Raw genomic sequence first — 16,923 nt, 5'->3', positions numbered from 1 at the left:
ATACAGACAGGAATGCCCCGCATCAAAATCGGTAGAGTTCAGCCTGGCCCGAACAGGTTCTGGGCATGAAAGCTGGCATCAAAGTGGGTAGACGGACACTTTTTCCAGATTTGAATAAGTAACTGGTATTTTTTAAAGGGTTAAATTACTTTGGGCCACTCATTTTACACTGCCAACATATGGAGATGAATGCCCCGCATCAAAATCAGCCAAGATCAGCCTGGCCAGAATAAGTTATGGAAATGAAAGCTGGCATCAAAGTCGGCAAATTGAAAATTTTTACGGATTTGAATAACTAATATTTTAAAAGGGTTAAATTACTGCGGTCCAGGCTCATAGCAAATAATGGCTGCGACCATGTGCACGGCCCGTGATTTGCGGGCGGCTCGCGGGTGAAATTCCGCTGCCGGCCCACCCGAAAATCAAGGGCGTGCACATGGCTACGGTCGTATGCATGAGGCCTAAATGTCCCCTAGTGGGACAAGTAAAAAAAAAAAAATATAATGTTTTTAAAAAAGTGTAATGATAAAAGTTAGAAGTTACGTAAACAAAAAATGCTTTTTTTCCTATAATAAGTTTTTATTATTGGAAAAAAAATAAACACGTTAAAAAAAGTACACATATTTGGTATCACCGCGTTCGTAACGACCCCAAATAAAACTATACTATTTTTCCTGCACGGTGAACACCGCAAAAAATAAAGTAAAAAAAACATTCTAGAATCACTATTTTTTGGTCACCACTCCTCTCAAAATATACAATAAAAAGTGATCAGAAAGTCGCATGTATGCAAAAACTAGTACCAATGAAAACTACAACCCGTCCCGCAAAAAACAAGCCCTTACACCGCTTTTTTGACTGAAAAATAAAAAAGTTATGGCTCTCAGAATATGGTGACAAAAAATAATTAATTTTATAAATAAGTGATTTTATTGCGCAAACGCTGCAAAACATAAAAAAACTATATACATATGGTATCGCTGTAATTGTACTGACACGCAGAATAAAGTAAAATGGTCATTTATAGCCCAGGGTGAACGCCGTAAAAAAAATAAAAAAAAAAAAATTGACAGAATTGATGGTTTTTGGTCACCTTGCTTGCCAAAAAATTGAATAAAAAGTGATCAAAAAAAACGCATGTACCCCAAAATGGTGCCAATGAAAACTACAGATTGTCCCGCAACAAATAAGCCCTCACACAGCTCCGTTGGAGAAAAAAATAAAGAAGTTCTGGCTCTCAGAATATGGCGATGTGAAATGTGCAGAACGCCAAACAGAACTCCCAAAAAGCTAAATCTGTGCTTCAAAAGTCAACTGCCACTCCCTACCTTCTAAACCCTACAGCGTGCCCAAACAGCAGTTTACGTCCATCGATCTGGCATCGCCATACCCGGAAGAACCCGGTTAATATTTTATGAGGTATTTGTCCTCAGTGGCAAAAACTGGGCACAACATATAGTGCACTAAAATGGCATATCAGTGGAAAATGTAAAATTTTCACTCTGCACCATCCGATGCGCATTAACCTCTTCGCGCACCATGACATAGCATGTCGTGGTGTGGGGGGAGATGTATGGAGTGGGCTCACGCTCTGAGCCCGCGCCATACGCTGTGGGTGTCAGCTGTGTATTACAGGTGACACCCAGGGCTAACGGACAGACACAGCGGTCGCGCTGTTAAAGGAGCCTGTAAAAATTAAAATATACTGCAATACATTAATATTGCAATGTATTGTACCAGTTATCTACTGATTGCTGGTTCAAGTCCCCTAGGGGGACTAATAAAATGTGTAAAAACGAAAAAAAAAATAGTTATTATTAGTGAAAAAAACGTAAATAAATATTTAAAGTAAAAAAAAAAACGCTCTCACATTTTTTTTTCTCTAAAGTAATGTAAAAAAATACACAAAATTGGTATCGCTGTGTCTGTAAAAGTCCAAACTATTACAATATACCATTATTTATCTCGCACAGTGAACACCATGGAAAAAAAAAATTTTAAACCGGCAAAAATCGCTGTTTTTTGGTTACCTTGGCTCTACCAAAAAATTTAATAAAAAGTGCTCAAAAAGTTGTATGTATGGCTCTTGGAATGTGGGGAGGGAAAAAACTAAAAAGAAAAAGAAAAAAAATGGTTCAGTCCGGAAACTGCTATTCACTACGAGTTACGGAAAGTCCACGGTCAGGAAGCGGCCGAGAGGCAGCGATAGCAGAAAGAGGTAGAACAGGGTTTAGGGGGCCCGGTTTTAGAGATAGATGCGAGTCCCCCACGTCTGGGAACTGTACCTATCTGACAGGATCAACAGGATATGCCTGACATAGCTTCTGTGTCGACGCCCGTGGTTAATCAGTCTGCATCTGTGCCTAGGTCTGATAGAGTGACTCGATCTGCTACCACTCAGGCTGGTAGGCTCAGGAGTGGGAGAACCTATCACAGCCTGGCCAGACTGTTCTAGCTCCCGCCCTTGGTCTATGTATACCTTAATTTGCTGCTTGTCCTTTGCCTGTGATTCTCTCTGGTTCCTGGCTCTGCTGTTCCTGCTACTTACATTTGACCTGCTCCATATTGACCCTGGCTTGATTTACTACTATTCTTCTGCTCTGCTTTTGTTACCACGTACTCTCCTGGTTTTACTCGGCTCGTTCACTACTCCTGTTGCTCACGGTGTTGCCGTGGGCAACTGCCCAACTTCCCTCTCTTCTATGTACCCTGTCTTGTGTTGTCTGTCGTGCACATATTGAGTGTAGAGACCGTCACCCAGTTGTACGCCTTCGCCTTTGACGGGCCGTGCAAGTAGGCAGGGAATGGGTTGCGGGTAGATTAGGGCTCACTTGTCCGTCTCCCTACCCCATCATTACAGGATATGTCATAAATTTTCCTCACGGAAAAAAGTGTAACTAAACTTCTAAAAAACTTCCTACATGTCATAGTGAAATGTTAGAAGTTTTGATCGGTGGCGGTCCGAGCACTGATCACTAAAACGAAGTGGCAGAAGCGCTCAGGTGACCGCTGTGCCGCTTAGTTTCTTATCTGCTTTTCTCGGAAAGCCGAGCAAGCATTGTACGGACGTACACCACTCCGAGGAATGCCGATCAGAAGCAGAGCGGTGCAGCATTCAATTGTGCGTTTCTGCCGCATCACTTTAGCGATCGGTGGGTGTTTCAGTGCTCAAACCCCCCACCGATTAAAAGTTCTGACATATCACTATGACATGTTAAAAGTTTAGTTACACTTTAAAGTGAGGTGTTAATTTTTTTTTTATTATTATTTTTTCTTTAATAAAACAGTGTATCCGTATATTTGGTGCAACTTTCTAAATACGTTTTATTAAAAATTATTTTTACTTTTTGAAATACAGCTGCTTTATATCCTGAATACAGAGCAGCTATATCTAGTGCTAAAACTTGTATCTGTCAGGTCAGTGGCACTGACGGGTACAGTGTCAGCAGGTTGGGGGGGGGGGTTGAATTGCATGTGAGGGGGAAGGAGGGGGCCAAGTTGTGTCTACAGCCCAGGGCCCATGGTACACTTAATACGCCACTGGCCATGTCATATTTCAAAAGCCCCTGCGGGGCCAGAACAGTGGGGGCCCCCAAAAGTAAACCCATTTGAGAAGCTTCACACCTTAACCCCTTCCCGCAATTTCAATACAGTTACGTCATGGGAGCTGGTGTTTTCCCGCAATTCCACGTGAAACAGATGGAGCTGGCTCAGGAGCTGAACCAGCGACATCACCGCCGGGTGACAGCTGTATGTTACAGCTGGCACCCTGAGGTATCGGCCAGGACCGGAGCTAGCATCCGATCCGACCGATTAACCCCTCACATGCTGCGTTCAATAGAGATCGCAGCATGTGAGGAGTTTATAGCCACCGGCACCCCAGCAACGTGATCGCTGGGTTGCCGGTGGCTGCAAAGGCGATCGGAGGGGTAATACTTACCTCCCGGTCTGCCAGTAACGGAATCCTCCTATGTCCCGTCGTCGGCGGGGCCCAGGAGGCTTCCGGTACCATCGGCAAGATGGCGCCGGCTAAGCCAGCGTCATCAGCAGTGGGTGTTCGCTAGCTCCGATTCCTGCCATTAACCCCTTCAATGCAGCGATTCAATGCAATCGCTGCATCAAAGTGGTTTGTATGCAATCGGCAGCCCTGCCATACGATGGCAAGGCTGGCGACTGTTACTATGGAAACAGGATGCCTAAAAATGGCTTCCTATCTGCCATTACGTTAGCCGATTAGGCCCCGCCCGGAGGCGGAGCCTGATCGGCTTGCTGTCAGTGAACAACTGACAGTTCTAATACATTGCACTACATAGGTAGTGCAATGTATTAGAACATCAAACTAACAGTTGGACCTTCAAGTCCCCTAGTGGGACTAAAGAAAAGTGTAAAAAAAAGTAAATATAAAAATTATATAAATATAAAAAATAAAAGTTTCAAATAACACAAAACACAATCGCCCTTTTTCCCTTATCAAGTCATTTATTATTGAAAAAAATAATAAAGCCATACATATTTGGTATCGCTGCGACCGTAACGACCTTAACTATAAAAATATGATGTTATTTATTCCGCACAGTGAACGCCGTAAAAAAAATAACGAAAAAATACTCTCATAATTGCTATTTTTTGGTCACTTTGTCTTCCAAAAATTGAAATAAAAAGTGATCAAAAAGTCGCATGTACCTAAAAATGGTACCTATAAAAACTATAACTCGTCTCGCTAAAAACAAGCCCTCATACAGCTCCGTCGACTAAAAATGTAAAACCGTTATGGCTCTCACAACTTGGCGACAGAAAAAATACATTCTCTTTACAAAAGTTATTTTATTGTGCAAAAAGTTGTAAAACATAAAAAAGTGCTATAAATTAGGTATTACCGGAATCGGACTGACCTGCAGAATAAAGGTAACATGTAATTTATAACGCGTGGTGAACGCTGTATAAAAAGAACTACAAAAATATGCCAGAATTGCTGTTTTTTGGTCACTTTGCCTCCCAAAAAAAAAAAGGATAACAAGTGATCAAAAAGTCGCATGTACCCCAAAATGGTACCAATAAAAACTACAGTTCGTCCCACAAAAAAAAACAACCTTCATACCACTACGTCTCTGAAAAAATAAAATTAGCCAAGGCACCAATAAGCCAGGAAACAAAAATATGCAGTTGTGCCGGCCCGAGGGGAACGTTTCTTCTGTTTCAAGTGGCGACTTATCAAGGCCCCTAAAATTAGGGAACCAGGAAGGGGAGGGCTCAAACATATCTGCTGGAAGGGTGCCCGTATTATACCAGGACAACCCTTCCCAGCAAAATTCCTCAAACTGCAAAGATCCCGAGTGTGGACCAAAAGGGGAATAAGTAAGGACCATTTATTAGTCCGACACCGGCCTGTGCAGAAAGGATTGTGCCACAGCGTAACACATCTATGAATTATTTTATTGGTTTTTTTTACCCCACTATACCACCTGACTATGCCCCTTATATACTCCGCCCGCCTTACATGTACCCCCACATTATAAACGGAAACACCAGTAAGACTCAAAACAAGACCACTACAAGCAAAATCCACACTCCAAAAGCCAAATGGCGCTACCTCCCTTCTGAACCCTACAGTGTGCCCAAACAGAAGTTTACTTCCACATATATGGCATCGGCATACCCTGGAGAACCCTTTTAACAATTTTTGGGGTGTGTGTCTCCAGTTGCACAAGCTGGGCGCCACATATTGGCATATCTATTGAAAAACCATTTTCACTCTGCAACATCGAGTGCACACCAATTTCTGCCAATCACCTGTGGGGTTAATATGTTCACTACACCCCTAGGTGAATACCTTGAGGGGTGTAGTTTCCAAAATGGGGTCACTTCTGTGGGGTTTCCACTGTTTTGGTCCCACAGGGACTTTGCAAATGCGACATAGCGACCAGAAACCAATCCAGCAAAATCTGTACTCCAAAAGCCAAATGGCGCTCCTTCCCTTCTGAGCCCTACTCTGTGCCCAAACAGCAGTTTATGACCACATATGTGGTATTGCCGCACACAGGAGAAGTTGCTTTACAAGTGTTGCGGTGCTTTTTTTCATTTATTTGTTGAGAATATGAAACATTTTCAGCTAAAACTATGTCTTATTGAAGAAAAAGGATTTTTTTTATTTTCACTGCCCAATTCTAATAAAATCTATGAAACACCTGTGGGGTCAAAATGCTCACTACACCCCTAGATGAATTCCTCAAGGGGTGTAGTTTTGTGAATCGAGTCACTTTTGGGGAGTTTCCACTGTACTGGTACCTTAGGAGCTTTGCAAAAGTGACATGGTGTCAAGAAACCAATCCAGCAAAATCTGTGCTCCAAAAGCCAAATGGCGCTCCTTCTCTTCTGATCCTTGCCGTATGCCCAAACAGCAGTTTATGACCACAAATGGGGTATTGCCGTACTCCAGAGAAGTTGCTTTACAAATGTTGGGGTTCTTTTATTCCTTTATTTGTTGAGAAAATGAAAAATTTTGAGCTAAAGCTATATCTTATTGGAAAAAAAGGATTTTTTTTATCTTCACTGCCCAATTCTAATAAAATCTATGAAACTCCTGTGGTTTCAAAATGCTCACTACACCCCTAGATGGATTCTTCAAGGGGTGTAGTTTCCTAAATGGAATCACTTTTTTGGTGTTTTCACTGTTTTGGTCCCTTAGGGGCTTTGCAAATGCGACGTGGTCTCCGCAAACCATTCCTGCTAAATTTGAGCTCCAAGAGCCAAATGGCGCTCTTTCCCTTCTAAGCCCTGCCGTGTGTCCAAACAGCCGTATATGACCACATGCGGGGTATTGTTTTACTCGGGAGAAATTGCTTTACAAAAGTAGTGGTGCATTTTCTCCTTTTAGTCCTTGTGGAAATTAAGTTTTCCTTTGAAAGAATGTAGATTTTCATTTTCACTGCCTACTTCCAATAGTTTCTGCAAAAAACCTGTGGGGTCAAAATGCTCACTATATCCCTAGATAATTTCCTCAAGGTGTATAGTTTCCAAAATGGGGTCACTTTTGGGGGATTTCCACTGTTTTGGTGCCGCAAGAGCCTTTCAGACCAGACATGGAGCCTAAAATATTTTCTAATAAAAAGGAGGCCCCAAAATCCTCTAGGTGCTCCTTTGTTTCTGAGGCCTGTGCTTCAGTCAATAAGTGCACCAGGGCCACATGTGGGGTATTTCTAAAAAGTGCAGAATCTGGGCAATAAATATTGAGTTGCGTTTTTCTGGTAAAACTTTCTGCATTACAAAAAAAATAGATAAAATGAATTTCTGCAAAAAAATAAATAAATGTGAAAATTTCTCATCTACTTTGCCTTAATTCCTGTGAAACATCTAAAGGGTTAAGAAACTTTCTAAATTCTGTTTTGAATACTTTGAGGGGTGAAGTTTTTAAAATGGGGTGACTTATCGAGGGTTTCTAATATATAATGCCCTAAAATACACTTCACAACTGAACTGGCCCCTGTAAAAATAGCCTTTTGAAATTTTCTGGAAAATTTGAGAAATTGCTGCTAAAGGTCTAAGCCTTGTGATGTCATAGAAAAATAAAAGGATGTTCAAAAAACGATGCCAATCTAAAGTATACATATGGGTGATGTTAATTAGCAACAATTCTGTGTGGTATTACTATCTGTCTTACAAGCAGATACATATAAATTTAGAAAAATGCAAATTTTTGCAATTTTTCGCTACATTTTGGTGTTTTTCACAATTAAATACTTAATGTATCGAGCAAATTTTGCCAGTAACAAAGTCCAATTTGTCACGAGAAAACAATCTCAGAATCGCTTGGATAGGTAAAAGCATTCCGAAGTTATTACCACATAAAGTGAAACATGTCAGATTTGAAAAAATTGGCTGTGTCCTGAAGGCCAAACCAGGATGTGTCTTGAAGGGGTTAAGGAATCTATCTAGGGAGTATTGTGAGCATTTAGACCTCACAGGTCTTTTGCTGAATTTATTGGAATTAGGTCGTAAAATTTATATCAATGTCTTTTCCATTAAAAAGTTGAATTTTTTCATTTTCACAAGGGATAAAGGAGAAAAAGCCGCCCCAACATTTGTAAAGCAATTTCTAACGACTAAGGCAATACCCCACATGCGGTCAAAAAAAGCTATTTACAACACACAGCAAGGCTCTAAAGGAGCGCACTTTGGTTTTTGGAGTGGATATTTTACAAAATTTGTTTTCTGACACCATGTTGTATTGAGCTAAGGTACCAGTACTTTGGAAAGTCCCAAAAAATTACCCCATTTTGGAAACTACATCCCTGAAGAAATTTATCTAGATGTATTGTGAGCATTTTTACCCCGCAAGTGTTTTGCAGAAATTAGTGCACAGTGGATGTTGCAGATTGAAAATTGCCATTTTCCCACTGATATGCCATTTCAGTGACCAATATGTTGTGCCCAGTTTGTGCCACTGGAGACACACACCCCATACATTGTTAAGCGGGTTCCCCAGAATACAGTTATACCCCATATGTGGTCATAAACTGCTGTTTGGGCACACTGCCAGGCTCAGAAGGACCGCCATTTAGCTTTTGGAGCGTAGATTTTGCTTGGTAGTAGTTTTGTTTGGGGTTTTACTGGTATTTCAGTTTATAATGTGGGGGCATATGTAATTTGTGCAGAGTACCTCAGGATATATGTAAACTGGGCTGAGTACATCAGGGTATATATAAGCTGGGCGGAGTACATCAGGGTATATGTAAGACGTGCAGAGTACATCAGGGTATATGTAAGACGTGAAGAGTACATCAGGGTATATGTAAGCTGTGCGGAGTACATCACGGTATATGTAAGCTGTGCGGAGTACATCAGGGTATATGTAAGCTGTGCGGAGTACATCAGGGTATATGTAAGCTGTGCGGAGTACATCAGGGTATATGTAAGCTGTGCGGAGTACATCAGGGTATATGTAAGCTGTGCGGAGTACATCAGGGTATATGTAAACTGGGCGGAGTACATCAGGGTATATGTAAGCTGGGCAGAGTACATCAGGGTATATGTAAGCTGGGCAGAGTACATCAGGGTATATGTAAGCTGGGCAGAGTACATCAGGGTATATGTAAGCTGTGCGGAGTACATCAGGGTATATGTAAGCTGTGCGGAGTACATCAGGGTATATGTAAACTGGGCGGAGTACATCAGGGTATATGTAAGCTGGGCAGAGTACATCAGGGTATATGTAAGCTGGGCAGAGTACATCAGGGTATATGTAAGCTGGGCAGAGTACATCAGGGTATATGTAAGCTGGGCAGAGTACAACAGGGTATATGTAAGCTGGGCAGAGTACAACAGGGTATATGTAAGCTGGGCAGAGTACATCAGGGTATATGTAAGCTGGGCGGAGTACATCAGGGTATATGTAAACTGGGCAGAGTACATCAGGGTATATGTAAACTGGGCGGAGTACATCAGGATATATGTAAACTGGGCGGAGTACATCACGGTATATGTAAGCTGGGCGGAGTACATCAGGGTATATGTAAGCTGGGCAGAGTACATCAGGGTATATGTAAGCTGGGCGGTGTACATCAGGGAATAATAGGATAATGTAATAATGAGGCGAACAATAAAATGAATAATCCATGGATTGGTGTGGTACGCTTTGAACCAATCCTTTATGCACAGGCCGGGTTTTTAGGGTATTATACAAAATATATGAGCTCCAGTATTGCCTAATCTTTGACTTCTTCACTAGCCCTATGAGCAGCACAAGGCCCTAAAGTTTCCTCATCTCCGCTGCATCTACGGGGTCCACCTGTGGGGTCTAGCAAATGATGATGTGAGGTTTTTAGTGAAAAAGTACTGGACCTAAAAAATTTATCTAGGCCGTAATTTAGCATCATTTTGCTTCATTGCGTTCTGAGAGTCATAACCTTTTATTTTTTTTGTTGATGGAGCTGTGTGAGGGCTTGGTTTTTGTGGAACGAGCTGTCATTTTTATTGGTTCCATTTTGGGGTACATGCAGTTTTTTTATCACTATTTCTTCAATTTTTTGGGAGACGAGGAAACCAAAAAAACAGCTGTTATCTCTTCTTTTTTACAGTGTTCACCGTGCAGTATAAACAACATGTTAACTTCATTTTGCGGGTCGATATGATTACAGCGACACCAAATTTATATTGTTTTTTTTTTACGTTTTACTACTTTCCCACAATAAATACTCCTTTCTAAAAAAAAAAAAAAAAAATCATGCTATAATGTTGCCATTTTCTGACAGCCATAACTTTTTTATTATTCAGTTGATATCGCTGTGGGATGACTTGTTTTTGTGGGTACCCTTTTTTGTTCTTGAGCTAAATCTAACCTTGTAAAGTCAATATTTTCCATATATGGTGACAAAAACTTAAACCCTACGTTTGCATACGTAAAACGTATAAGATTGCATACGTCGTCCATACGTCGCTATTGACTTCAATACCAATAAAAACGTATACGTGTGGTATACGTTTTGGAATATTACTGAAAATGGTAGTAGACTACGCTTTTCAGGACCAAGAAAAAAAAAAGGATAGAACGTAAGCACACAAAACATATGCACAAGCTAGAATATTAGGGCATCCGTCCTAACAATAGAAATTAATTTACACGATGTGGTACATGTTTTGACACTGTTTTTTTCATGTCAAAACGTGCACATCAGACGTATAGTAAAAACGAGATGTGAACTTAGCCTTAAACTAAGGATTTTTTTAAATTGTCAACACAAGGTATGTGTGCATTGTGATTTTTATTGCAATGGCTTGGAAACATTTTCATAACCAACAGCAAGTATAAGATACGTGGCACAGAGGATGAACTCGACTCCAACACTAGACTTCGCTCAGGAACAAACACAATTACTGGATACAGGAAACAGGATACAGTAACACTTGTAACAGGATACAACTAAGGGATCATTTGCTAACAAACATGGGTACACAAAAATGCTCAGGAAGGAGAGGACGGGACGAGCCCTTTTTTATAGTTCAGGGTGTAAAGGGATTGGCTGGGGAACTAATACACAGGTGCACGCGCTGGCCCTTTTTAGCCTGGGAGTGAGCGTGCGCTCCCTACAGGACAAAGAGGGGAGCTGCAGCCACGTGTGTCGGTGTATCTGAGGAGGGAGACGCCGGCATGAAGAAAGCGTCCTGCGGTCACGGCTGCCGGTAAGTAGGATGCGCTGGAGGTCAGCGACCGTGGGCACATCAAAAAGTGTCCATCTACCCACTTTGATACCAGCTTTCATGGCCAGAACCTGTTCGGGCCAGGCTAATCTTGATGTGGGGCATTCCTCTTTCTATGTTGGCAGTGTGAAATGAGTGGCCCAAAGTAATTTAACCCTATAAATCACACTTTGTAGTGCCCACTTTGATGCCCATTTTGTGCCAGCTCCTAGATTGTTTTTAGGCTGTTTTAAAGTGTTTTCACTTCTGGACAGCTCAGTGCAACATATTTTATTATTAACATAAGATTTCCCTTTAATATGTTCTTAAAAAAAAACTAAAATACTGAAAATGCGAATAAGAAACCAACTTCAGCCCTGAATAAGAAACTGGACGAATAAGAAACTAACTTCAGCGTTGTCAAAATGCAACAGTAACAACATTTCATATGACCCATTATATTCCTTGTGTCCTGCTGTAGAACAAATTCCCTTGTTATAGTACTGTATATTTAAGATTGTTGGAAACATTATTGTACATTAAAATGAGAAAGCTTAAATATAGGAGATGGAACTAGAGGAACATACCTCATATTTACCCTCATTCTCCGACTTCATTACTTCAACATCTAAAAGGAGTGACCACACTTGTCCCCTGACTTGCAAAGGAATTCCTTTATAAACTCTGCGAAACATCTAAAAATAAAACAAAGGAGTCAAAGCAAAACCAAAAAACATGATCAGCAATCACCATTCATTTACACTGCACTAGCGTTATAGATATATCACTATGTGCAGCTACATACACAAGCCCTAACATTACTACAGTGTCCTGATAATGAATACACATGACCATCCAGCCTGGACGTCATGTGTACTCAGAATCCTGACACTTCTGACTTTTTTTTGTGAGATTCCGGCAAGTGAAACCAAATCTCGTTTAGCTCCGTGATCTCGCGAGATTTCGTATCCGTTGCTGGAATCTCACAAAAAAGATTCAGAAGTGTCAGGATTCTGAGTACACATGACGTCCAGGCTGGATGGTCATGTGTATTCATTATCAGGACACTGTAGTAATTTTAGGGTTTGTGTATGAGGCTGCACATAGCGATATATCTATATCGCTAGTGCAGTGTAAATGAATGGAGAGAAGTGCATGATGCTGATTGGTCAGCGTCATGCACTCCTCGTACAACGCCCACTTGGTCGAAAGTAAAAGTACGCCCACTTGGGCATTAAGAAAGCTCATTAGCATAAACCAAAATCGCTCCGAACGTTGTGAAAAAAGATCGTTTTTTTAAATAAAAAGCATTACTGTCACCTACATTATAGCGCCGATCTCCTTATATAGGAGACAGGGCACTTATAATGTGGTGACAGAGTCTCTTTAAGTAACACAAGACACATGTAGCCGCAATTTGGTCTTTTAATCAATATTTCAGGTAGCATACTACAAGGATGTGTGCGTTTCTTTACACATGGGTGCTCATACAAAAATTCTATGAACCAACTTCACTTTTTTTTTTAATAGAAAAAAAAAAAAGTATACTTCTTTACATGTTACGCTTTCTTTCATAAAAGTTTTCACACTGGCCACTTAAGCATGTACAATAGACACATAGCTTTTCAGCTGTGCAGTGTAGCTTGAATGTTGTCAGAAGGGTCAGATCAAAATTAACCTTAATGACCAGCTAAATTTTTCCGTTTTTGCCACTCTGCCTTTCAGCCTTTTTTTATTTTTTCACTGATTTGGCTGAATGAGGCCTTGTTTTATGTGGGAGAAACTGTATTTTTTCTGAGTGGTTTGGGGGTAGAAAAAAAACCACTGTGTAATTTATGTAATTTATTTTTACGGCGTGAATATAGGAAAAAGCGATTTTTGGCATTGTCTTTTTTATCCCGTTCACATTTCACACTAAATAACTTGTTAAATTCTTTAGGTTATTACGATCGTTTAGATGCCTAATATGTTTAGGTTTTTTGTTTTTATGTAATGCATGGTCAATAAAATGTATTTTATGCAAAATAATGACTTTTTTAACTTTATTACATTTTTGTTACATATATTTTTTTTAATACGATGAAGGGATAATTTTATTTATAATCTTATTTTTTACTTCTACTGTATTAGCATACTCTTGTATGCTAATACATGATTTTTTGAGTCACTTTGACACAGGCTGCTGTTAGGGCAGCACAGTGTGCCCTAACAGCCAGGCATACTGAGCAAACAGCCCTGGGGTCCTTTGTAGTTCCCAGGGCCGACTGCAGACGGATTCCCCGATCTTCAAATCGCGTCACCGTATTGCCCATGATGCGATCGAAGAGGGGAGTCCCCCTTGATCATGCCGCGGTCACGGACCGCGGTTATCAAGGGGTCAAGCAGCTGGGGTTGGAATGTTTTTCGATCCCAGCTGCGTTGAGCAGGCTACTCTAAATTCAGGAGTTGTATGTTACAGCTCCTGCTTAGAGGATGAGTGCTCACAGTAGCGCTCATCATCCCCTTCTACAGCGTCAAAAGACGTCGCTGTAGACGAAGCACCTGCACCGCATGCTGTCAAAAAGACGGTGGGCGGTCATTAAGGGGTTAATCTCAACAGGTTATAGTTCTTTGTTGCCCTGGTCATGGCAGCAATAATGTACACACCTTCTCACTGCTCCTGTATTTTGCCCACTTCTTTAACATCTTCAGCCACTTGTCTACACGCTCAATTTCCTGAAGTTTTAGCTGATTGTTAAAAAATAATAAATCAGATAATGAAATACAACAATGCAACCAAATATATAACTGCAAGATCAGGCTACAGCTGTTCATAGAAGTCTACAGAGAGGGAAAGGGGGGAGGAGGGAGTAGGAACAGAGTTAGGCCTAATTCAGACGAGCCCCGTGATATACGGTCCGCATGTCGGCCGCATTTCCCGGACTGAACAAACTGCAGGGAGCTGGGCTCCTAGCATCATAGTTATCTATGACGCTAGGTGTCACTGCCTCTCAACGGAACTACTGTCCTGCACTGAGAGCATGATTACAGTACGGGACAGTTGTCCCGCAGCGAGGCAGTGACACCTAGCGTCGTACATAACTATGATGCTAGGAGCCCGGCTCCCTGCAGTGTGTTCGGCCCGGGAAATGCGGCTGACACACGGACCGTATATCACAGACCGAACACGCTCATGTGAATTAGGCCTAAGAGAGAGGCAGAGATAGAGACATAGATGCTGTTGCAGCTTCTAGTAAAGCTTTATATGTCACCCCAGTGCTTGATGATTCACAGCTGCTCTGCTCATTACTGCTATATAATGTCCATCATGCTACTGCAGCTTCTATATATGTGATAGAGATAGGGGAGCAGGATTCTCATCTTCTCTGAAGTATATAAAAGACACAATATCAGTTAGACTCCGCTCACTAGCTCAGAGAATACAGAGAATTAGAGATAGAGCCTGCAGAGGGGAAAAGTGCTAAAAAATGCAGGATATATAAACATACCTCCCAACCGGATTCAGCGGGACGGTCCCGGATTATGAAGAACAGTCCTGGATTCTGGCGGTGTCCCGCTGTCCTGGGCAGCCCCGTGGTATGTCCCGCTGTGAACTGTATCTGCGTCCTCAGGATACAGTTGAACCCAATGCTGAAGCAGGGAACCGTCAGCTCCCTGCTTCAGTATTAGTTCAGAGCGGAGGAGCAGAAGGGGCTCCTCCCCTGGCCGAGGGCTCCCCGAGCACAGCGCTACTTTAAGCGCTGTCCCCGGGTAAATCCTCGACGTCACTGTACAGATATAGACAGTGACGTCAGTGGCTCCTCCAGGAGCGAAATCCCCTGCCAGAGTGTTGCCGATGCTCTTGACGGGGATTCCGCTCCTAGAGGAATCCCCTGACATCACTATCCATACAGTTACATCAGGGGTTACTCTTGAAGCGGAATCTCCTGCCAGAGCATTTGCCGATGCTCTGGCCAGGGATTCGGCTCCTAGAGGAAACCCCTGATGTCACTGTCCATATATTGACAGTGACGTCAGGGGCTCACACTGGAGCGGAATCCCCGAGGGCGACACTCTGCCAGGGAATCTCCTTCTAGAGGGAACCCCTGATGTCACAGTCCATATATGGACAGTGACGTCGGGGTCACCTCCTGGAGCGGAATCCCCGGCCAGAGCGACATATGGACAGTGATGTCAGGGGTTCCCTCTAGGAGCGGAATCCCTGGCTATGTTCTGGCGCTATCTACAGCTGGGGTTGGCGCTATCTACATGGGCACTGTAGCACTATGTGGGCACTGGCATTTTATATGTGGGCACTGGCACTAAGGGCATTATACCGTATGGGGCAGCTAAGGCGGCATTCTACTGTTTGGTGGCAGCTAAGGGCACATTATACTGTATGATGGCAACTAAGGGTGCATTATACTGTATAGTGACAGCTATGGGGGCATTATACTGTATGGCGGAAGCTATAGGGGAATTATACTGTATGGGGGAAGCTATAGGGTCATTATACTGTATGGGGACACTATAGTGGCATTATGCTGTATGGGGCAACTGTGGGGGCATTATACTGTATAAGGGCAGCTATGGGGGAATTATACCGTATGAGGGAATTACGAAGTATGGGGGCAACTTTGGGGGCATTAAGCTGTATGGGGGCAGCTATGGGGCATTATACAGTATGGGGCAGCTATGTGGGCTTTATACTGTATGGGGGCATTCTACTTTATTGGGGCAGCTATGGTGGCATTATGCTGTATGGGGCAACTGGGGGCATTATGCTGTATGGGGGAATTTATTTGGGAATTATACTTCATGAAGGCATCTGTGTGGGCAATAAACTGTATGGGGGCATTCTACTTTATGGTGGCAGCTAGAGGGGGTATTATACTGTGTGGGGCAGCTATTTGGCATTTTACTGTGGAGGAGGAGGCACTATGGGAGCAGGATACTGTGTAGGCTGAACCGGGTGTGTATGTGCAAGGATTGGTCGGGATTAGAGGCGTGGCTTAAAATAAAAAATTCACACACTAAGCGAGCCGCATCGTTTGTCCCTCTGTGATACTTCGAAGTTGGGAGATATGATATAAGTCTTATAATGGCCAGAAATAGTTTTATTCCTCATGTACACACATATGACGGCTTGTTCTGAAAAGTAACCTGAATGGGTTAGGTATACTTTAACAAAGGGAATTAAGTCTGCATGGGCCAGTTTTGTCAGGTAGTTTTAGTGGCTATGTAATAAAGCTGTCAAGGAACTGCATGTTTCAAACTAACGATTTTCAGGTCCGGGTGCTGTCCAAGTGTAGTACCTTGACTGAACACTGGGCCATTTCAGAGGTCAGGTTTTTATTTCATGGGCTATGGAACCAGGAAGTAGAGACACCACAGTGTGGTCCTGAATAGACATGGTCAGAAGTAAAAAATCTGCAAAACAAAAATCTCACAAATCTCGTGCGTGATTTATTCTGTGCGCATTTTTGGCTTCTGACCATGTCTTGTATTCAGGACCACATAACTCTGACTCTACTTCCTGGGTTCACCTCTCAAGTGTCTCCAGGCAAACATTAACAAAAATTTGAATGGAATAGATGGCATCCATGTGGCCACTCCTCCAGGAAAAACAGACAAAGATAGAACATGCTGCAATTTTTCCATCACTGCCGTTTGGGCCATAAAGAAAAACGGTCGTCTTATGTAGCCCATTAACTATAATGGATCAGTGTTCAGTACAGCTGCTGCCCGTTCTACACACGGGCAGCACTCGGA

General features: G+C 42.3%; 1 protein-coding gene across 6 annotated transcripts in view; it reads right to left on the bottom strand.

The window, feature by feature from the left end:
• LOC142660646 (uncharacterized) overlaps positions 1-16,923 on the bottom strand; it is a 228,571-nt gene that overhangs the window by 82,298 nt on the left and 129,350 nt on the right. For 3 of the 6 annotated variants that reach the window (XM_075837341.1, XM_075837339.1, XM_075837340.1), the window contains exons 6-7: positions 13,819-13,899; positions 11,760-11,867 (exon numbers count right to left, since the gene is read on the bottom strand). In XM_075837341.1, the coding sequence (XP_075693456.1) occupies positions 11,760-11,867; positions 13,819-13,899 (189 nt within the window). The remainder of the gene's footprint in view (positions 1-11,759; positions 11,868-13,818; positions 13,900-16,923) is intronic. The other 3 variants (XM_075837343.1, XM_075837342.1, XM_075837344.1) reach the window with 1 other exon arrangement.

Source organism: Rhinoderma darwinii, chromosome 9, assembly GCF_050947455.1.
Source record: "Rhinoderma darwinii isolate aRhiDar2 chromosome 9, aRhiDar2.hap1, whole genome shotgun sequence".
In the NCBI taxonomy this organism is placed as follows: Eukaryota; Metazoa; Chordata; class Amphibia; order Anura; family Rhinodermatidae; genus Rhinoderma; species Rhinoderma darwinii.
This window is presented reverse-complemented; position numbering and strand designations above follow the sequence as displayed.